The following is a 24,117-nucleotide window of genomic DNA, read 5'->3' as shown; positions in this document are numbered from 1 at the left end:
ACAGTTTACAATCCCCGATCATGGCCCAACAAAAGGTCATCGGTTGACTAAAGGAACACAACTGTTCAATGTATTTATAGTTGAATGCGATCAAACTACGTCTTTTCAATCGTGGATTGTAAATTTAACCCCATGGGCCTAGGGAAGGCCCTATAACAATACTTTCGACACAGTTATTATCTCCGCTGCCTCCACCATGTTACACACAGTGCTCACTGCTGATTCTAAAATGCGCCACCTAGTCAAAACAGGACATATGTTCTTCTAGGAATAGATCTCTTTCCAATATTTCGTCATTCCACTATCGTCATCACCTCATCATACTTTCATTGACATTACAGGCACACATCCACAGAGCACTCTTCAAATCATCTACACAGTGGTTATCCAACTAGGATTATAAAGGTAATTTCTTAGCCCCGCACAGTGGGTTTCAGTCTTGATAAAGGGGCACAATTGCTAGCAGCTAGGTAGGCAAGATAAAGTTAGACGAAGTAGCCGATAGGGGTCTCTCACCCCTCAAAGTCCGTCACAACTATTCAAGCTTGTACAAGGAATACATGCAGCGCTGACTCTAACAAGACCCAATGGGAATGTCGCACAGTCATCTGTCAAAAACAAGACCTATGTTGCAGTATGATATCTTGCCAATATTTAATAATTGCACTATCGTCATCACCTCATCATACTTCATTGACATAACAGGCACACATTGACATTGACCACTGTTGCAGTCAACGACACAGTCGCTATCCAAGTAGCGTTATAGAGGTAATTATCATTATCATACCTCATTAGCATGTGAACCAATCACGTCGCGTCCTTTGCGATCACGGCAAAGCCTCATGGAATAATGTCTTTCACCGTTGAATAATTTTTCATATTCCATGCCTACAACTTCAATTTCTTCATATTCCATGGCTAGAAGTTCAATACTAATATAATATCCAAGATAAAGTTACAAGAAGTAGTCAATAGGGGTCTCTCACCTCTCACTGTATGTCCACACTATTCACGCTTGTACGAGGAATACATTCAATGCTGAATCTAACAACACCCAGTGCCCTTACTCTGTATATTAGTCACTGGAAGATGGCCCATTTCACTCCTTCCTTCTACTTCACCTATAATATCATTGCAAACGCCTCAGTTCTATGATATCACATTCACTTTCAGCTGTCATGCAACGCGACAACTGTGCTATCTGCCATTGCACATCAACGAAGAAGTGCAGCCGCCTACATTCCACCTCACGTCTGTCCGACCAGCTGCAATCCTCGAGGACGCCCCACTGTACCACGATTTCACTACGATGTTTGACAAGAAGGAGCAGTGCGCGAGATAGGCTAATGAGCAGACTTCCCTCGCTTGAGTTTCAGAAGAATGTTCCATATCGCGCTAAGCTGACCACTGCTGACCATGACAGGCGTGCATTGGACTGGTACAGGTTGGAACTGAACATTGAATATGCTGGTGGTGACGCTTTCTGATGAGAAGTTGGTCGTGACTGATGCAGTATCCTTGGACTTGTCCACAGCATCGTTCAATCATTGCTCTCTGAGCTGCCTTGATTCTGTACTTACCCAAATACTAAGACCAAATGCCTGTTGACTGTGCTTTAAGAGAGACTGGCGCCATGCCTAGAGATATGACTGACCCCTATTGGCTAATTTGTATGACTTTATCTTGCCTACCTAGCTGCTGCCTATAGTCTCCCTTCAACTGCGGAACACTTCAAAGTCGATAAAATGCCATGTTCCACCTTTTAATGTGTTCAGACCGCCATTTTCAAAATAATCAAGTCAGGACACTGCCTTCTAGTCTCATAATAAATTTTGCTTTCCTCAATAATAACATTTCTTCTTCTTCAATGCTTTCATCATTCCAAACTTCTCCTCCTCTGACTTTTACAGGGGTACAGTCATGGCAATCAAAACCCAAATACTGAGACCAAATGCCTGTTGACTGTGCTTTAAGAGAGACTGGCGCCATGCCTAGTCTCTCTTAAAGCACAGTCAACAGACACCAACCCCCTCAGACTCAGAAACCACAAACGCCCAACCCTTCCTGCTACCTTAATACTTCTGGATCATCGGTGTGGCCGATTTTCCACACTTTCAAAATGGTCCCTAGGTGACACTTGAAGCTCCTGTTTACGGTCAAGTCTAAGGGCTGCAGCAGCGAAGTACATCGTCCTGGGATAAAAGTGTCTGTCCCATTCTCTGCGGTGATTGCATCACGAAACTGCTGATTTCGATGCGCCGGATACCTGTCTAAAAGTAACAGGGACGTGGTCCCTGCTACAAATGTCACAATCAGGTCCTGCAGCCACTCGATTAGCGATTGGTGTCGGGACCAACCCTGTGGACTACCAGTTACCTGGAAAAGCAAACAACAAGTATGAACACTTACATTACTTTTCTGAACAGTCAGATATGCACAATGTTTTGGTTACATCCATGACAAACCTGCAAGAATTTTAGTCATAGAAGTTCTGATTTTCATCATCATCATCATCATCATCACCATCATCATCATCATCATCATCATCATCAGTAGCGGTATCAGGGCCAGGGCTGTCAACATCATCTCCATGGTCCATTCCATATGTTATGATCATCAGGGTGCCTGCTAGGCCAACCCACAAAATCCATCGCATTGCGTGCATCTTACCAGAAGAACATGGTCAAAGCAAGATGGCAGACAACAATTATGACATTTGACACGAAAGATTTATTGGATTTCCCCCACAAGAAAACGATTCCATAATCGATTAGATAAAATAAATTCATTTGAAAGACTCTGGATTGGTCAACCATTTATATGGACTTGTAATAGACTTATGTAACTTCAATAATCATCACCCTGACTGCAGGGATTACTGGCCCTGGCCGCGAGCAGGCGTTATTGAATTGACAATATTTACAAGGCTGTCTTCCTATATCCATTGATCATAATAATTGGCTGTCATATTTAGTGTTTGCAGCCCACCGGTAAAAAACTACAGACAACCATATTTCTGGACTTCGTCATTTTCGAGCCATTTTCCTGGCGCTCGGTTGAGTGGGAGAAGAGTATTTTGTTTCTTTTGAAAGCACTTGTTCTCGAGTCCATACGACAGACAGTAAGCGAGTTATGGGCAACATAGACAATACGGTCAGCTGCTGAGCTCTGTGGTTAGCCAGGCGTGCCACACGTACCAAAGGGGTCAATATTCGACATTACTTACGGGTGGCCCCTTTTATAGTAGTGGTCATTGCAGAGAAAACAAAGAAGAGCAGCAAAATCAGCATACTTGTCTAGTGGACATTCCCATGGTTCAAATAATTTACTTTTTGGAAATTGGACAACGATTGAACTCTGGAATTAAACATCGTCATGTTTACGTTGAAAACTATTTTGGCAGGCAAACTGCAATTAAGATATATCACACCTGTCCAATGATCTAACGACCAACTGATAAATAAGTGTTTTTGAAGTGCAGACACTAGATTAACATGAACGGTAAGTATTTAACTGAAACAAAGCCGCACTGGAGAATACATTTCCCGGATTGCGGAGAATCGGGCAGTGGCATCGAACATGTCAACTTGTCAAGGGAAATGTTTAATATCGTTAAAAATAGTGTTTTTGGAGTCTTCCAACTCTAACGTGGTGTTCATACCTTGTAATATGGTTCTTCAAAAACGAATTGCAACACAGATAGCGAGAAAAACATTGCAGGTTTTTCCTGTATATATCAAACAAATTATAAAACAAGAGTTCCTTTTTTGGGCGTGCATTTGCCATAATATCAGCGTCGTTCAAAGGTGGATCCACGGATGACCCATAATATAAACTCAATTTCTCACCGGTGCTCCAAACTGATTGATAAGGGAAATAAATGTATTTTTGTTCGTTTACAAGACCCAATGTATCAATAAAACAAAAGCGCTGAAAAATAATGCCATGGATATTATCGATTGATATATTTTACGAATAAACATATCGATCTACGAGCGGCTTGTATCAGGTAGCCAAAAGAAATGTTTCCCTTTTAAATGTTGAATCCTTATTAAAAACTTCAAGAAACATGTGTTTGTGTTTAGCGTGGTTTTTGCCTAACCGACGGGCATATCACCACAAACTCTTGTAATAGTCACTGACATAGGCCCCTGCGATATCTTTACGATGTCGGATATTTTATTTTGGAAACTATTTCTCAAACAACACTGATTATCGGACATCAGATTGGCCAATTTGATGCTTCGATCGATCAATTGGGGAAGGGGCTAAACACTATAAAACTCCACTCGTACATTACATGTACATTTTAAATAGAATCGAAGTGATGATTAATAATTTTGGTTCTATGAATGATTTTTAATATTGCACGGAGGTTCAACGGTGACGTCACATCACGTGACCGTGAATCATATTATAGCTGTGCATGTGGCGTACCACCATCAGAAAGATGGTGACGGCCCTTGTGTCCACATCAAAGCGATTAAAATCTACGTTGTTGGTTGTTTATTGTTTCAGGTATGTAAGCCTTAAGCAATCAGATTCAATAAAAAGTTGTCGCAAAATATTATGAGACGATACAAGGAGGATACCGCGGTGACGTCACATCACGTGATGCCGACCCATATTACTGATCGCTATGGCCAATCAGATTCAGTCTACTGACAGCAGCAGCACTGAACACATCTCTACGTCTCACTGTCTGGTGCGCTCCTGTACACAAAAACACCAATAGACATGAAATAATAATACCTAGTATGGATTCTTCCTGTGTAAAATAAAATTTACAGAGCAGATTAACTTCCACGAATAAAAAAGACGTTTGGCGTGGCCAAAGTGCAGAAATAATGTCTCCGCTAAAATACACTACGAAATACACTAGGCAATGCACTACGCAATATACAGTAGAGATGCAGTTGAGTTTGTTATTGTTTTGACTTAGAAGCCCGCCCATATCATAATATATTCATGTATTCATGAAGTATGAACTCATTTCTGTCCCATACAACTCTAAGAACAGTCAATTTCTCCTTAAATCATCACCGAAACCGCGATATCCGCAGGAAGATTTCGTTCTAGTGTCCGAAAATGCATGATCTTACAGGGGCGCTAACTCGACAAATAGAGGGGATCTATGGGGATCTATGCGAGTTTTAGGTCCTACAGGTCTCGAACTTGTAAAATCTGTAAACATGCCTCCAAATCCCATTATGATAATGAAGAGATTGCCCCATATCTGGGAGACTGTTTTAAACCATCGCTAATTTTGGAAGATCGGTGCCCGGCTATTTGGTTTTAAAAACCCTATTTTTCCCCATCAAAACAGCACTTTTCATTATTCAAATGATAGCTTATTGTCTGAAGACTTATTTCATAGCAGAAAAGTACTAATAACTCTGATTTGATGTGAAAAATCGAACTTTTTTGATGACTTGATTTTCCCTTGGCCGTGGATCGAGTTTGTTTACAATATGCAGCGCCATCTTGGAAAAGCCGTGACGTCACCGCGGTATCCTCCTTGGAGACGATATCAGTTTTGTAAAAATTAATATTGACGTGCAGTTCTGTCAATTTCTCAAGCGGCCGTAAATCGGATCGCCTAATGCAACTTACACTACACTATGTACACAACCCATTCCGATGTAGGTAAAATATTGGTCATCTTCATAGGGCTCAAAAGGTATGAAAACGAGAAGATCTCAGGGGATCTATGGTGGTTTCTGTCTCAGTAGTTTGTATTTTTAGGGGAAAGGGTTGGGAAATTCCCTTTTCCGTTCATATCATTAAGAACAACCGCATATTGTGAAGGTCACTCCATGTCAACATTTGGATAAGTTGCGAACATCTACCGTGATAAATGTCGGAAAACTAATCACAGTCTATGAAATTAACATTACTGTTGTGAAAATTTATTAAATTGAATCATCTAACAGTGGATTTCACTTTGGGGTATTAGTACGTGATTGTTTATTTAGGTTGTTCATGTGATTTCATATCGATAAAACGTCGAGTGAAACACGTGTCTTACGTTGGAGCCGCCATTTTGCAAAAAAGGTGTGACGTCACTGTGGAACCCCCTTTGGTCTTGTACTTGGTTTTGACTCAGTCAAGAGCTCTGGCTTACAGCCCGGGGAACCGCTCCGATCCAGTTACTCCTAACGACTTGCTGCTGATATCGGTCTTGCTGCGATGTGACATTAAAAAAAAGTTGCCTACCGGCCAAAGAAATAAAAATGTCACTCGAGTGGCGGTTGCATCTGGTCTCGTGTCCATATACAACCGATATTGATCGAGTTAAAGGCAAAAATATACACTGGAGTCGGCTGCAGAGCGTGACCACACCAGCACGAGATCACACACCGAAGGAATAAATGCATACAGATGTACATGTGCATGTAGGCTTGGATGAGGAAAAAAGAAACTCGCATATCAAAAATCAAATTAAGAGAAGAATATCGGGTCACGACGGAGAAGAGAAGTCGTCCATACGACGGATTGAAATATTGGGTGTGGTGTTTGTGGTATTTATATGACACACCCTGTATACCGTCATGATAGTCGCGGATAATGTTCTGCACAATTTCGTTATGGAGTGTGTAAGCATGGCGCTGAGAGCCAGTTTGTAAACCCGAGTATGGTCTAATAAATACGTTATTATACCCAGAAGATATCTGTTGAGTGGTACATAATATTGGCGACGAGGATGGGATTGAGAGACCTATTGCTTTTGCATCACGTTCTCTATCGGACAGTGAGAAAAAGTACGCGCAGATTGAGAAGAAGGCGCTCGGAATCGTGTATGGTGTGACCAAGTTCCGTAAGTATCTCTACGGACGGAAGTTCGAACTCTACACTGATCATGAGCCACTGACCAAGATCTTTGGGCCACACACGGGTGTGCCCACACTTGCAGCGTTGCGCTTACAGCGATGGGCGTTGATTTTGATGGCGTACAATTACACCATTCACTACCGCAGATCAGCCAAGAATGCAAATGCGGACATGCTGTCTAGGTTTCCTATGGATGGTGCACGTGTAGCTGTTGAGAGACAGGTGAATTATTTCAGTCTGGCAGATGAGCTGCTAGTTGCTGCGAGGGACATAGCTGAAGAAACCCGGAACGATCCGGTTTTATCGCGTGTGTTCTTGTACGTTCTGAATGGCTGGCCGAGAGAACTACCTGACAGTAGTCTGCAGCCATATTGGAACCGCCGTGAGGAACTATCTGTAGATCAAGGATGCATCTTGTGGGGGTTGCGCATCGTCATACCTCTTAAGTATAGACAAAGATTGTTGTCAGAACTACACCATGAGCACTGGGGTGTGGTTAAGATGAAGGCTATGGCTCGTGGGTATTTGTGGTTTCCAGGACTCGATCAGGACATTGAGACTTTGGTGAATGCATGTGACGCTTGCCTGGCTATGAAAGACAAGCCAGCCCCTGCCCCACTGATTCCATGGCCATATCCAACCAGCTTTTGGCAGATAGTCCATGTTGACTTTGGGTTCGTTGAGCGTGTGAATTACTTCATGCTGATTGTTTCATACAGCAAGTGGGTAGAGATCGAGTTGATGAAAACGGGCACTACTTCTGAGAAAACTATTTGTACATTTCGTAGTTGGTTTGCGCGCCTAGGTCTTCCTTTAACTTTGGTTTTAGATAACGGGCCCAAGTTCAATGCGAATGAATTTGCCGACTTCATGCGCAGAAACGGAATTCAGCACAAGTTGGTACCGCCGTATCATCCCCAGTCAAACGGAGCAGCGGAGAATATCGTGAAGTCAGCGAAGACCGCGTTCAAAAAGCATTTCCTGGCGGGGGAGAAAGGACATGAGCAACGTCGTACCCCTCAGCAGCGCGTTGATAACTTCTTGTTGACATATCGCACTACACCCCATACTGTGACTGGGGTAATCCTGGCTGAGTTAGTGTTCAAACGTCCGTTGAGAACACGGTTCTCCTTACTACGTCCAGATCTGAACAAGACTGTGACAGAAAAACAGGACAAGATGGTGAAAAATCATGATAACCGTGGTGTCAAGGCATGGGCTTTTGTCCTCAATGAGATTGTGCGCGTGCGCAACTTCCGAAATGGAAGGGAGAAACGGCTCCCAGGTCGTGTGGTCAAAATTCAAGGACCACAGTCGTACATTATGGAGGTTGGTGGCCGATGTAGATTTGTACACGTGGATCACCTACTTCGCAGTGGAGAACTTACATTGGAAGCACAGGAAGAACCAGATCTCATGCCAGACATGCCTCTAGTGCAACCTGAGCGTCTGGCTCCAGTTCAGGCACCAGGCCATGTGGAACCTCCTGCGGGACCCGCTCCATTACCTGTTCCTGAGAACACCGCTGTTGCCAGTCCAGCCCCAGCTCCGAGGAGATCTGAACGTGCAAAAAACCACCTGAGCGTTTGATTGAACATTGTTGAAGGACTGTGCCCATTTGTTGCACTTGTGGGTTCAGTGACATTCTAGCATTACTTGTGTGTGCGTTATTTACATGTATGGTTCATGAGACACTTTACAGTAATAGGTTGTGACATTTGGACACATCCATTACGTGGTATATGTGACACTGTTTGGTGTTGAGCTCGTGTGTTTGAGCATCTGTTCTAGTTTTTGTCCTAGTGTTTTAATAAGGTGCAGTTTGTTTAGTCGCTACCAGGTTGCTAGTTAAATTACCTTCAGTTTAGTTATGAGACTATTTGGAATGACCTTATGATTAGCAGGGAGGAATGTGGTGTTTGTGGCATTTATATGACACACCCTGTATACCGTCATGATAGTCGCGGATAATGTTCTGCACAATTTCGTAATGGAGTCTGTAAGCATGGCGCTAAGAGCCAGTTTGTAAACCCGAGTATGGTCTAATATATCATTATACCCAGAAGATATCTGTTGAGTAGTACATAACAGTGAGGTAATTAGGTTCTGTTTTCGGACCTCTATGCCGGGGAGCATAATAAGGAGTAGAAATCGTACGTATTGTTTATAGGGTGTTGAGGAAAATGTTTGCAGTTGACCTCAAAGTTGAGGATCGTAAAAGACGGTATATCCGGACGTCCTTGATTATGTCGGTATATCGTTGGGGATATGACCATGCGTGATCGAATATGGTCACACCAACTGTGAAATTAGTTGTTAACCTATTGAAATGGTAATTCTTAACCATTTCGATGGTATTTTTTACTACTGACACACCTAGTCTATATATCAAGAGACGGTTTTTATAAGAATCAGGCGGATTTCTATTAGAGGGTGATATATGACCACCTCAGATTTGTCTTAAACTTTTTTCGGTGAAAGGCCTATGGGTAGATAGAAAGTCCTGAAATTCCAGGTCCCTAAAACAAACAGTATTTTTCTAGGACCTTTGGAATGGTCACTGTTGTGAGGGTGCAAATTGAACTACTTCGAAAAATAACTTTTGAAGTTAAAATAGCTCAATGCGCCAATGACTGCCCAGCTTTACTTTGAAAGATGTCAGTCTTTGATGGAAGGAGCTGCAGAAAATTAAAAGATTTCCGTGGGGAGTTTAGGGCGCGGCCTGTAGGGGCACTGCAAAACAGCACTTTTTTCGGAAATGTCACATGAATTTCTGGCAGTCCAAGACTGCGCCCTCAACATCCCAAGCTGGTTTATGCATGATAGGATTCCAATAGCTTGCACAATACTATGCCACTTGAAAATATTTTGGGGTAATGAGGACGCGAAGGTATAGGTGGTGAAAACGTTGAAATCAGTGCTTTTGGGGGTCCAATATATCTCATTGCGCCCTCATCACATTTGAATGAAATCTTTTTTACCAAATAGCCCTGTATGTCTTCTAACTATTTGAACCATGTGAAAAATACCACCAAAATGGTTGAGAATTACTATTTTGATAGGTAAACAACTAATTTTACCGTTGGTTTAACCTTTTTCGATCATGCATGGTCATCCCTGTAACGATATAACGATATCGTTAAGGACGTCTGGATATACCGTTTTTTACGATCCTCAACGATAAGGTCAAAGGCAAACATTTTACAGAACACTCTAGGCAATACGTTCCATTTTGACCTGTTATGCTCCTCAGCATAGAAGTCCGAAAACAGAACCTACTTACCTCACCATTTCAATCCATCGTATGGACGATCTCTCTTCTCCATCGTAACCCGATATTCTTATCTTAATTTGATTTTTGATATTGAATGTCACATCGGAGCAAGACTGATATCAGCAGAAAGTCGTCAGGAATACCTGGGTAGGAGCGGTTCCCCGGGCTTTAAGCCAGAGCTCTTGACTGAATCAAAACCAAGTGCAAGACCAAGAATACGGTAAAATCGGACTTAAGACATCACTTCTGGGTATCAGGATGTCCAGCCGGTGAGCCCACTTTGGCAAAGTGGGTTGGTTTGTCTATTGAGTATGCATGGTTTCTCCAATCATTGTTCAAGACCAAGCATAAACAGATTGAGGTTTAGTTTATTGACTGGGTCTTGGATGGACATGATCATGTATGCCTAATCGTTATCACTTTTCATAAAAGGAGTTTGTGTCATACCAGAATTGACCAGTTAAAGGGTGTCACAAAAGAAAACTTTATTGTATTTAGTGCTTTATGAAAGCTGTTTTTCATCTAAGGATTTTTCGGGTGTTGACTGTTCAGGCCTATGAAATGCTTGGTTTAGCAGGCTTCGTTTTCACACATCGTCTATACTGCAAGATGTACCCCAAATGCCAGAAAAGGCTCGTATGCAGTGTCGGAGAAAACAATCAAGTACGTGCGCGACTTCGAAGAAGCTTTGGTAAATGGTGATGTCACTTCAATGAAAGAATTTGCGGACCATTATAAGATTATACGCCATTTCGACGCCTTGGAAAATGAGCGGTTGAAGTACACGTCTTAACAAACAGGGTGGATGAGGAAGGAGACCCTATACTTGACCACTGGGTACCTGAGGTTCTGCAACCATTCGTGGAAGGAGAGAACGTTGAAATGTACTTCTTGATAGTTGACCATTTTCGACCCCACGTATAGGACAGAACATTTTGGATGCGGATTACTGAGATGTGGGGAATTTTGCAGTTGGTGCCAGTTGGCTGCACGTCCCTGCGGCAACCGTTTGACCTTACGGTGATGAAGTCGTTTAAGTCTAACGCGCGAAAGCCATGGAAGGCATGGAAGGCATCAAATACTGATGAGCAGGGCGGATGCGGAATGATTGGACTTTCAAATGTGATACGCGTTGTAAATGTTGCATGTGAGGCTGGTGTAGTCCACAGGTCATCATCATTGGATTTGAAGCGGCATTTCGTCCTGGCCATGTTGATGCTGGGCCGCCCCTTCCAGTCGTCGATGGAGATATAATACTGAAGAGGATGGCAGAGAATTCCGAGATCTTCACGCGGACGAAGTGGATGTTTGGCATGATCTGGGTGTAATGAACCTTCAAAACTCCGGCTAACAGCTAACTTTAATCTTCTACGATCTGTGTTGGACTCCTATAGAACAACCCTACAGACTCGTGGACCACCATTTTAGACATCCAAGAAATTGATGTCTAATTAGCAAAACCCAATTCAGTGAAAAAATAAATTAAAATTGGTCGTCGAAGTTTTTCTTTATTGGGACAACCTGTACAAGTTTTTGTACGCGACCTTGAAATTCAGAAATGATCAGAGCTGGTTTTCTCTTCTCCATAATTTCACAATAGACCTACTGCCAATGTGACATTACTGGTGTCAGTTCTATGAAGTTCAAAGCCAATGACTACTAGGCCTATTTGCGTTGGTAAACCAATCAGAAAGCAGATAGTACATGTATTATTACAGATTATTACTGCATGTACAGCCATGTGACCGTCATAGTAATGAAGTGGGCTGGTTTACAGAAGTGATGTCTCAAGTCCGATTTTACAGTATTCAACCTTATTCATAGAACCAATAGTATTAATCATCACTTCGATTCGATGTAAAATGTACATTTAATGTACGTGCGGAGTTTTCCAGTCTTTAGCCTCTTCCCACATTGATCGATCGAAGCATCAAATTGGCCAATCTGATGTCCGATAGGTTTATGCCTGTTTCGCCTATTCCTGTTTCGCCTATTCCTGTTTCGTCTACAAAATTCCTGTTTCGCCTATTCCTGATTCGCCTATTCCTGTTCCGCCTATTCCTGTTCCGCCTATTCCTTTTTCGCCTATTTCCTGTTTGGCCTATTTCCCGTTTGGCCTATTTCCTGTTTCGCCTATTCCTGTTTCGCCTACTTTCCAGTACCCCTACAATAAATCGACTCTCCCACGGGGAACCTTGGGGATGCATGTCCATTTTATGGGGAAAATGTGAGGGGACAATTGGATGGTGTTAACGATGTGATGACAATTTGACTAATCAAATGCCATCAACTTTGTTAACAAACCTTGCCATGACCGTTTTGAAAGAGTCACCTTGAAAGCGGGGACAGTCTGGGACTTATTTGACCATAGGACCATAGGACCATACTGACACACAGTAAAAACTAATAGATTAAGTAGAGTAAAGCAGTCGTTTATTTTATGAAAACTGAATTCATGAGTTTTTGATAAAAATACATAATATTGTACATTCTCATAATTATTTGATCAAAATCAGCTGTAAAACCCATGTCATAATATACATGTAGGTACAGCACATATAAAGTCAAACAAGGTGGAAAATACATATCATGATATTATGTCAGACAAGGTAACTGATGGCATCAACGTAACTCATTATGTCCCTCTCTCCATTGACGTATTGTTCTTTGAGACGTAACATGCGTTCGTCAATGCGTTAATATGTGGCTCTCCTCGGGTTTGGTCGGTCAGTAAGGGACGGTTCATATTCGTACGTCTGTGGGGAGGTTAGCAATACATTTGAATAGGCGAAACAGGAATAGGCTACACAGGAATTAGGCGAAACAGGAAAAGGCGAAACATGAATTAGGCGAAACAGGAATAGGCGAAACAGGAATTAGGCGAAACATGAATTAGGCGAAACAGGAATTAGGCGAAACAGGAATAGGCGAAACACGAATAGGCGGAACAGGAATAGGCGAAACAGGAATACACCGTCCGATAATCAGCCTTGTTTAAAAAATAGTTTCCAAAATAAAGTATCCGACATCCTAAGGATATCGCAGGGGCCTACTTCAGTGACTATGGCGTAAGTTTGTGGTAATAAGCCCGTCGGTTGGGCAAAAACCACGCTCAACACAAACACACGTTTCTTGAAATTGTTGATAAGTATTAAACATTTAAAAGGGAAACATTTCTTTTGGCTACCCGATAAAAGCCGTTCGTAGATCGATATGATTATTGGAAAAATATATCAATCGATAATATCCATGGCATTATTTTTCCAGCGCTTTTGTTTACTGATACATTGGGTCTAGTAAATGGACAAAAATACGTTTATTTTCCTTATCAATCAGTTTGGAGCAACGGTGATGTTGTTGCAATGTAAAGAAAAAAGCAGACGAACTTTTTCGACGGTCTCGCAGAAGCGAGACTAGTTCGTGAAGTAAACGTAATCGGGTCGTGTGACTTTTGTTCGTCGCCATTCGTATTCTTGCTGTCGTGTTAGCAGGTTCGTGTTTGTTTCGTGGCCGTTTTTTGTTCGTCTTCGTTCAGCTTTCCTGTCATGTTTCGGGATTTCGTGTAGATAGACTTCTCAGCAGTTCTTTGGAGCGCTCCAAGGTAGGCCTAGACATGTTTTAGGTGGTTTTTCCGACTTTGTTCGCTACTCCTTGCGCGAGTTGTTGACGAAGTATTTTCCCGCCATTCTCGGCCACCATTTTGAATAGATTTGTATGCCCCGAGTGTGACTTGGCGGACGGATGTTTCTGCCACGTAGTTCGTTGTAAATCGTGGTTTTATTATTGATAGCACAGGTCAGTTGGACGGAGTGCATGCATGTACATGATGTACGTTTGTATAGATGTTTTGTCGAGCCTAGCACTTCGTTGATGTTCGTTTTTAGTTCCGTCACTTGGGTGACCTTGACCTTTTGAGTTTTGGGTTTACCGAGTTGGTCACGTGTCTGCGTGACGTCTCTTCCTGGCTTCCTGGATTTAAAAATTAGGTCAGCTCTTCTACGCTCCGCTGTGAGCGCTTGTTTTTGGGACAGTTTTCTAGGTCTGTAGGAGGGTTGGGGATTCACTGCAGTTTATCAGCTCTTAGTTGGCCTGTATGCCAATGGCCTCTAAAGACCCATGCTTGTTTCTCCGCGGCTCAGAGTTTATTCAATGCCTGTGGATTTGAAACCAGAGTGCCCTTGCAGTTGACTCAGATTTGGGTTGATTGCTAAGTTCAAGGTCAAGTCAGTCATCTTTGTTAATATAATCTAAGTCAAATCGCACCAAGCAAAAAAAAAAGTTTCATGTTTACTTGTTCTTGTGTAATTGTGGACAATTTATAGTGTTCGTATAAGTGTTATAGCCTAAAGGCTCAAAATTTAAATAAGCCCTCAGTTTTTGAGAGAACCCTCCGCAAAGGGTATATTTGCGGCCGATTCCGCTTCGGCCTTCACGTGATTGGACTTTCAAATGAACTTAATTGTAAAGACTTTGAGTGTTGATATACGGATAGGAGTCAGTTGTGTATGGACCTTAGTACATTCGGATAGAAGCCTAGTTGAAGTCGCGTGGAGACGGGTGGATCGGATCGAGGATAACTGTAGAAGTTCCGAAGTTTGTCGAAGCGAAGCTGGTGAGTGCTCCTTTGTGATTTTTTAGAACTCGCCAATTCAGGTGACAAATGGCGTCGATAGCATGGGTCATCCGTGGATCCACCTTTGAACGACGTTGAGAGTATGGCAAGTGCACGCACAAAAAAGGAACTCTTGATTTATAATTTGTTTGATATATACAGGACAAACCTGCGATGTTTTTCTCTCTCTATCTGTGTTGCAGTTTTTTTTAACGATATCAAACATTTCCATTGACAGGTTGACATGTTTGATGTTACTGCCCGATTCTCCGCAATCTGGGAATGTATTCTTCAGTGCGGCTTTGTTTCAGTTAAATACCTACCGTTCATGTTAATCTAGTGTCTGCACTTCAAAAACACTTATTTATCAGTTGGTCGTAAGATCATTGGACAGATGTGATATATCTTAATTGCAGTTTGCCTGCCAAAATAGTTTTCAACGTAAACATGACGATGTTTAATTCCATAGTTCAATCGTTGTCCAATTTCCAAAAAGTAAATTATTTGAACCATGGGAATGTCCACTAGACAAGTATGCTGTTTTTGCTGCTCTTCTTTGTTTTCTCTGCAATGACCACTACTGTTAAAGGGGCCAACCGTAAGTAATGTCGAATATTGACCCCTTTGGTACGTGTGGCACGCCTGGCTAACCACAGAGCTCAGGAGCTGACCGTATTGTCTATGTTGCCCATAACACGCTTACTGTCTGTCGTATGGACTCGAGACCAAGTGCATTCAAAAGAGTGTATACATCTAACACACACATATTGCCTGAAGGAATATACATGTACATAGTATCTTCTTCTGATGATGATTTTTCAATGGATGATAACGGCTTTTGTGTAATAAGCAATACCTAGTTGATACCGTTTTAAAAATAAATTAAGCCCCAAGATTTTGATAATTTTGAGAGGCTAAAAGCGTTGGCCTTTTCGAGGTGGTTTCGACCTGTTCGAAATGACTTTTCGAGTCCTTATATATTCCACCGCACCTAATTACGATAACATTCGAGTCTTTTCGATACTTTTAGACTCCTACCTGTGGTTTCAATAGATGTGATAAGAATGCGGGTTTGCGACACCTATAACGCATTGCAGGACTGAAATAATTGCTTGATTTGAGTACGTCTCGAACTCTGTCGAAAAAAATGAGTAATTTTCGAATGATTACGAGACCGATGCAGATTCCGAGAGTTTTCCGACACAAAAACGAGACTTGCTGTTCACAGTGGTACGGAGGGAAATGCATGTTACAACATTTTTAATGTTGCAGAAATGTTGTAAGTCTTCAGCCAATCAGAAATGGGAAAAAGTATCATGTGATCTACCTAAAGTGATTTGGACAATCTCCCCGAATGGATCAAGTTGATATATTGGGCAAACAATTAGACACAAAATAGGACTAAATGCTTATATATGCATGAGAGAATTGCCCTTGTGGGACACAACGTCAAATGTCTAGTGATATGAAACATATGATGCCTCCTCATAGGCCTTGTTCCCTCTCACTTGGTTTTTTGACGACGTTTTCTCCGCCTCTCAACAATGACAGCTAAAATTGATACAGTGGCACTCAAAACACTGCTTTTCTTCTTAACATCATCCATTTTCCTTCCTTAATCTCTTTGGACTTAGAATTTTTTTCTAACCCTTATCCTTTCATGAGTTCAAAATTTTGAAAAATTTTCAGAGGCAAAAAAGTTTTGGGACTGATGATTTTCAGCATGTTGTAAAAATGTTGCAAAAATGATGCCAGTGTACACCCTGCTTTATACGCTGTTGTTGGTGCTTCATTCGATAACATACAGCGACAACAGTGGAAAAAACGTTGCGTCGTACATTGTACGTAATATCGGGGTGACTTAGATATCGAACTCGGCTTGCACTCACATGGCGGGGACGTTTTTTTGCGCTTTGAGGTTCGAATGCTAACGAATAACGCGCCTTCTACTACATAAGAGCTGAAACGGTGTGAGCTAAGGAACCCGGGGTTATTAAATCTCCACTGACCGCGTTCAGATTGACTTCGTGACGTATTCAGTTAGAGATATACTGCAGTGCTGAAGAATCGGGATGTTCCCGATCTCAACGCTGGCGGTCATAGCTTAGGGTTCACCAATTCTTGTTCGAAAAGGATAGGCCATTCTGCAGTTATTTTGAGAAAAGGCTCAGACGAGAAAATGTCCTTTAACTTTTTCTAACCCTAAGTCTCCAATGACCGCGTTCGGAATGACTTGTAACTTTTTCCTGTACTAAGTCATCCCGGCTATTCAGACCTCTAAACTGACGGGCAATTCCCATCCTGACGAGCTGTCGATGCGAGATTTCATATGCGCTCAGCACCCAGCACCAATACATATTCAGCGTCAAGCAATCGATCGACACCGAAAGATTAATTCTCCCCTCCGGACCAAGAGATTGACATCCTGCATATAACATTTGATTCAGTAATAGAGTAGATTTAGGCAAAAAGCATGTTCGCATTCAAATATAGATAAGGCTGCTTTGTTTACTTTTGAATCGGCACAATAGTCCGCGGTCCCATCAAAAATGAATGAATGTATTCCAAGTTTTTCCTTACATATACAGTAGATCCGAATACAAGAATTTAAATTACGATATACAATGGTTTATTGCAGTACAAGACGATTTTATGAGACTTAGTAAAAAATATTGCATTGGGTGCTCGGGCAGAGCGTCGGTATGGCAGTCGCCCGTCAGAATGCAGATCTGATCAGCCAGGGTGTGATTGCATTCGATCATTACAGATTCGTTCTCTGTTCTCGCTGGCTATTCACATCGCCGGGGCGACTGTTATGGGGATGATTTTTACTGCGCCAATCAAAATCATGTGTCGTTTATCCTGTGCATTGCTCTGTGCAACAAATACCCGAATTGTCGTGCGTTCCAATATAGACCTAACGCCGGATGCGGATTGAAATTGAAGTCCTGTGATATTGTCACGAAGCCTAACAGTCCATCTCACAATATGTATAAACGAATAGGTAAGGTTGATATAATTATACGGAAACTAGAAAATTCAGTCGGACATATTCTGATAATGTGACATATTCTAATAATGTCATATTAACGGTTTATTGTAAAGTCTGCCGGGATAAAACATCATTTGACATCGTTTTTCACAGCATGATGTGAGATTAAAATAAAACGCTATTGTTGTGATCAGATTCAAATCGATTCGTTGATTTAATGTCATATTTACATATCAAATGTCATATGCTGTAACTACTTCTACTACTACTAATAGCGCCATTTTGACACTATTCTGACATCAATCTAAATGACGTCAGAATAATATCAGAACGACAATCCGATAAAGTGTACATGTATATCAAATCTTTGATGAGGGGTCCACTCCATCCCTTCCAATGGTGACGATGCCATTTTGACATCATTCAGACCCATGTTATTAGCCGTCATTTGGAAAGTAATAAAGTCCGATTGAAATAAAGCCCAAACATATAGCTGGTCTTTGTAACGTTCTGTTTTGTTTAACGCAGATATGTCCAACCGTGCGATATTCGTGGTCAAAAGGACGCCAACTACCGGCAAAATTATAAAAATAACTAATACCACGCCTCCTGTCAGCAGTTTTGACTGTGCATTTCACTGTTTTAGGCGCTTTGATTGTAGCGCATTTGTACGTGACGTCACAATTAAGAAATGTTACCTCCTCGACATATTTCAATATACTGAACTCTTACTTACTAATACGTTCGGGGGTAACGACTTACGGCGTCTGACATTGTGAATGTAGCCGTTTGTTGTGATGAAGGAAACTAAGATTTTGCGAAGTGGGAGCATACGGCGATTAAAGTAAGTGTCTCTGGAAGAGTAGTTCCAAGTCCGTTCGCTAGGGCAGTATGTTAACTAGTGCACTGGTCGTAATGGCCGATCGACGCATATTTATTGTTCTTTTGAAGAAGCAAATAAAGGCAACATCAAAATCAATATGAAATACAAATGTTACTCTCTGTTGGTTGTTCCGATCCTTAAACAAAATCCGGCACGCCCCCCACAAATATTAAGCTGCTTTATCGACCACTCCATGCCCTAAACTCCGTGCGGAACACGGGTAATTGCTAGTATTAATAATAATAATGTTGGCTTCTTATATAACGCTTTTCCATGCTTTCGCACCTTGCTCAATGTGCTTTTGGAAATATTTATTATCCCGGTCTCCGCAGAAATCAATCTGAGGTTTCAACAAGCAGCTACTAAGCGATCAATCGGACTCAACCAGTAGGAAGTTGCTAAGTGGCGACTCAGCCGGGAATCGAACCCACGACCTGATCATGCGAACGATTATAACTAATAATAATTATATAATAATGATATATATTTTTACACACCGCCACTTAAAAATTAATTGTCATTGGCGCTTTACAAGGGATAATTACACATGGCAAGCATAAAAAATGGTAAAGCACTTTAAAACACTGTTAAAGCCATAAATATATGTAATTTTTAAAAGCCTCCGTAAAAATATAGGTCCGAATATTATTCTTAAAACTGATAAAACAATGAATCTGCCTACGATGTATATAGACAGTGCGTTCCAAAGACGCGGAGGACAGGCTATGAAAGCCCTATCCCAGGCAGTTACTTTCTTGGACCGTTTCCACTCAAAGGTTGGAGCTGAGTGAGCTCTGATTTCTTGTCTCGATCCCTGGAGTGGAAGCCGAAGATAGTTGGGGCCTGTGCCATGCACGGCTTTGAAAGCAAAGATTAAAATTTTAAATTCAATACGTTGTTGAACGGATAGCCAAGGGATGTTATACAAACTATGTGTGAAATGATTGTATTTTCTTGTACCCATCAAAGAAGTTTCTGGTGGCGGTTTGTTTCGCAGACAGGGAGACCATAAAACAAGGAATTACCGAAATCACGTCTTGATGTGATAAAAGCGTGCCCAAGATTGCCCAAAAGGTCTGCAGGCAGATATTTCTTGAGAGATACAATCTTGCGCAGATATAAGAAACCGGCCGATACAACCTGAGATATATGCTTGTGAAAAGTTAACTGAATATAAAAAAAATAGGCAAATTGCGAGTCGACTCACTTGAACGAATTTGAACGTCACCGATTCTTAGATTGACATCACTAAATACTAGTTTATCATTTTGATAAGGAGACGTAGCAATTAAAACTCTGTTTTTAAATCATTGAGCTGAAGCTTATTCTGCGTTATCCACAGGAGCACAATGCTAAGGTAGTTTTCAATCTTAGTGATCACTCGGGCCAACGATGTGGGGTCATAATTAACTAAAGGCGTGCCACTTCTGCGTGTCGTCTGCGTAAAAGTGACCACTGATGTCATGGTCTGCGATGACTTTAGCCGATGAGCGACACCGTCTCTCTTGTCGAAACTTGGTGATGGATAGCAATGCAGTCTCCACACTGTGATCAGGACGGGAAGCTGATTGATTTGGGTTCTACATATTGCTAGCCGCAAGATGGCTGTGGAGCCTGGCTGCTACCACACGTTCAAAAAGCTTTGAAAAAGACGACAAATTGAAGACGGTTCGATAGTTCTTCAGCTCAGACTCATCCGCTTCCTGCTTTTTCAGAATAGGGGCTATGATTTCTAGTTTCATACTGTCGGGGAATTCACCAGTAGACAAAGAGCAATTGATGAGCTCGAAGAACTCCAAGAACTGTAATATATTCCGTATCACATCCTTTAAACGTTGGTAGGGAATGGGACCCAGTATAGATGTTTTGACTGATGTTGACCTTATAATTTTTTTCCAATTCAGATATTGTACATGGTTCAAAGTCACACAAAACCATATCAGATGTCCGCGGTATTGAAGCTGGTTTTAGGTTATTTTGCTATTGTCAAGATGTTTGCCTTATCGTCACGATTTTTTAATCAAAATAGCTAGCAAATCTAGTTGCACAATCGATAGCGTTTATACCAGTAGCGGCCTGACTCAGGGGACCCGAAGAGGAACGAGTCAAATTAACAAACACACTAATCGCTCACACAACGTAGTGAGTGTAATGGTTACGTATGTATAAAGTGTAAACAAAATTCATATATCCATCATGTCCATCGAATCTGAAAAAAATTGTGCAGACCCATGACAATTCTAGTTCCGGTACAGTTTGTCGCATTCCATATGGGCCGCGATTGACGACGCACCGCACCCACAGTTACCACGTCGGACGTGATTCCCATTGTTTTCTTCCTCGTGACGCAATTATTTCATGGCGTCGTGAGCCATTGGCCATTCACACAAGTAGATTTATTCACACCGGCGCCACTGAAGTGCGGGTTTGGGACATCATGTATTTAAAAATCGTCTGCTAGGACATACAGGACAACGTCGACGGAGACAGTTGTGACATTTCATTGCAGACAAAGCAAACGTCCTCTTCTTCTCGATTTACGTACTTTACTTCAAAAAAGTCAGTTTTAACACTAATATGTAAAGAGCAAGCTCTAGTGAACTCACACAACTGTTTGACATGGGGGAGCCCCCCAAACCCCCTCCCCCGTTCTCTGAAAGTGACAGGTTTTAGTCAGTACATCGGGGGGAAGGCCCCGCCCCAACCCCCCCCCCCCCATTGGACTCTAAAAATAGAATTCCTTGGAGACGCTGAACAATAAGGCCCCATAAAGAAATAGTCCCCGCCCCGGTAACTGTCTCATATCTGCGGACAGATCGCAGCTCTTTGTGGTGAAATAATAATTGAATTTTCCACCTGCTAGCCTAGATATTTGTGTATGTTTCTTCACCAGTTAGTTAATAACGAATTTTTGTAGCTGATGTATTCTTAATTGCTTGAACGCGTTTTTTTGGATTCGTTTGGCGCCAAAATCAAGAATGGCAAATTTACGATCTTGACACTAGAGGCGCTGATTCGTTCCGGAACGGTAGATGCTAAATCGGATAGCCAGGCGGTACGGGAACTCCTGCACTCTGACCACGTGACCTACATCATTACTTCACAGTTCTGGTGTAATATATGTGAGTGTTTCCCGTGTGTGAGTGTTTCCCCTCATTGTTTGGGAACGCTCAAAAATAGATTGACAAGTTTTTCTGTGTATCCCCCCTATTGAAAAGTCGTGGTCTCTCTAGCTGCCTATTGTTTGGAAACACTGACACATGGGGAACAACCACAGATGTTACACCGGCACTGGGTCGAGTTTGGCAGTTACTAGAAATCACGCGACTGGATCTGGATTTAGTAGTGTTAAAACTGACTTTTTTGAAGTGAAGTACGTAAATCGAGAAGAAGAGGACGTTTGCTTTGTCTGCAATGAAATGTCACGACTGTCTCCGCCGACGTTGTCCTGTATGTCCTAGCAGACGATTTTTAAATACATGATGTCCCACACCCGCACTTCAGTGGCGCCGGTGTGAATAAATCTACTTGTGTGAATGGTCAATGGCTCATGACGTCATGAAATAATTGCGTCACGAGGAAGAAAACAATGGGAATCACGTCCGACGTGGTAACTGTGGGTGCGGTGCGTCGTGAATGCAGGATCGGCCAACGCGCGGCCCGTATGGAATGCGACAAACTGTACCGGAACCAGAATTGTCATGGGTCTGCACAATTTTTGTCAGATTCGATGGATATATGAATTTTGTTTACACTTTATACATACGTAACCATTACACTCACTGTGTGAGTTACTAAATCCATATCCAGTCACGTGATTTCTAGTAACTGCCAAACTCGACCCAGTGCCGGAACTGTGAAGTAATGATGTAGGTCACGTGGTCAGAGTGCAGGGCCCGGTTTCACAAAGAATCTTAAGTTTTAAACTTAAGATATGATTTTTTTGCTAAGCTAAGCAAAAAACTTAAGTGCGAATCACAAAGGATCTTAGCACAATCTTAGCTTAGTTTTTGCGTTCTGACTTAAGTCATGTAAAATCCGCAGAGCTGGCCGTTTGATCCAGCCTCCGATAGTTCCACAACACTTCGGGAGTTTCCGTTCGATGACGGTAATTGCCGAACGCTTTTTTATGGAACTCTTCAACTGCTCGTCAACGAAGGAGGTCAGAAAGACATTTTGGATTGCGAAATCGGGAGCACGTGGTATAAAGTCGGCGTGGTGCGAATGGCGTGGGCGGTTTATAACCGGTACGTAAAAAAAAAGGAGCGGGAAATCCAAAAAAATGGCGGACAAGAAGCGAGCAGCGAATTGGTCTCAGAGTGAACAGGCGATGCTGATGGAGGCCGTAATGATACGACAGCGGCAGTGTATTGGGAAATTTAGTGGCCCTGGGGACACAACCCCATGGGCCGTTACAAAACCATCCAAAAAGGCGGCCTGGGAGTGGCCGATGAAGTGAATAGGTTAGGCCTCCTCAATGTCAAAATATTTGTCCTCAAGCTCATAAACAACTAGTGGCCAGTTCAATATGCAGGGCTTTAGATAACGGGCGTATGGGCGTATGGGCGTATATACCGCCCTGCCTCACTCCTCTGCACGGCCGGCACTTGATAGTCAGTCTGTCACAATTAGTTCCAAAATCCCCCGCTGACGCTACTCTACCGCGGCTGGCCAATGAATGATGTTGCATATACAGCTTTATGAATGAAAATGTTTTACTACGATAGTAGCTGACCATATTTGGCGGCCGGTGAAGTCATCCTAGTGGCACATGCCCAGAGTGAGAGCTGTGATTGGTTACTGAATCTCAAGGTTACTGGTATTGATTATATCTAATTACGAATTCTGCACGGCAGTGCCACCAACGAGGAACTTAAGTACCAATCTGTCATGCTTTGGCTCCATTGTTTAGGGGCTTTCATTTCGGAATTCAGGGGTTCCCGTCGGCTGTCCAGCTGTTGAGCATGAATAATGAAGCCTGGAACAGCCATTATCAGCTAAGACGACGAGGTGGCGAAATAGGACAAGCTCTACACTTACTCTGTGGTTTGAGATGCAAGGGAACTCTGGATCACAACATGCATTGCATAACATAACATGCATTGCATAACATGATTTTATACTTCCAACCTTAGGAAATTGGAAGTATCTGTACGCCCAGCCTGGGATAATACTGACAAGTTGGGAGTATTTGCAATGCCAGTTAAAACCCCAAACTCCCAAAATGGTGCATCAATAATGTTAAGGAAGTACTTGACTTCCTGACCAAAAAAGTTATCTAAAGCCCTGAATATGCAATAAACATGATAAAGTAAATAATGTAACGTTACTCTAGACGTGTAGGCAACTTGTGATCTGATCGGTTTAATAAAAATACAAGTAAATATTTCTATTTACATTTACACAATAGGCCAGAACACTTGCAACCTGTGATCTGATACTGGTGATAGGTTTTCTGGGAATTTGCCGGGAATACTAGATATTGTCCTCACTAATAGGTGGCAGCATAGACCAATGACCTG

The 24,117-nt window shown here is 42.1% G+C and overlaps 1 protein-coding gene across 1 annotated transcript; it reads left to right on the top strand.

Annotated features, from left to right (window-relative positions):
* The first annotated feature begins 4,453 nt into the window (after positions 1-4,453).
* On the top strand, positions 4,454-8,424 carry LOC135502792 (uncharacterized protein K02A2.6-like). Its single transcript, XM_064795896.1, has 2 exons — positions 4,454-4,521; positions 6,756-8,424. The coding sequence occupies exons 1-2, from the start codon at positions 4,454-4,456 to the stop codon at positions 8,422-8,424; spliced, it is 1,737 nt and encodes a 578-aa protein (XP_064651966.1).
* The last annotated feature ends 15,693 nt before the right edge of the window (positions 8,425-24,117 follow it).

The sequence above is a fragment of the Lineus longissimus genome, chromosome 19 (genome assembly GCF_910592395.1).
Source record: "Lineus longissimus chromosome 19, tnLinLong1.2, whole genome shotgun sequence".
NCBI lineage: Eukaryota > Metazoa > Nemertea > Pilidiophora > Heteronemertea > Lineidae > Lineus > Lineus longissimus.
Note: the sequence above shows the minus strand (reverse complement) of the source record. Positions and strands in the feature narration are given on the sequence as shown.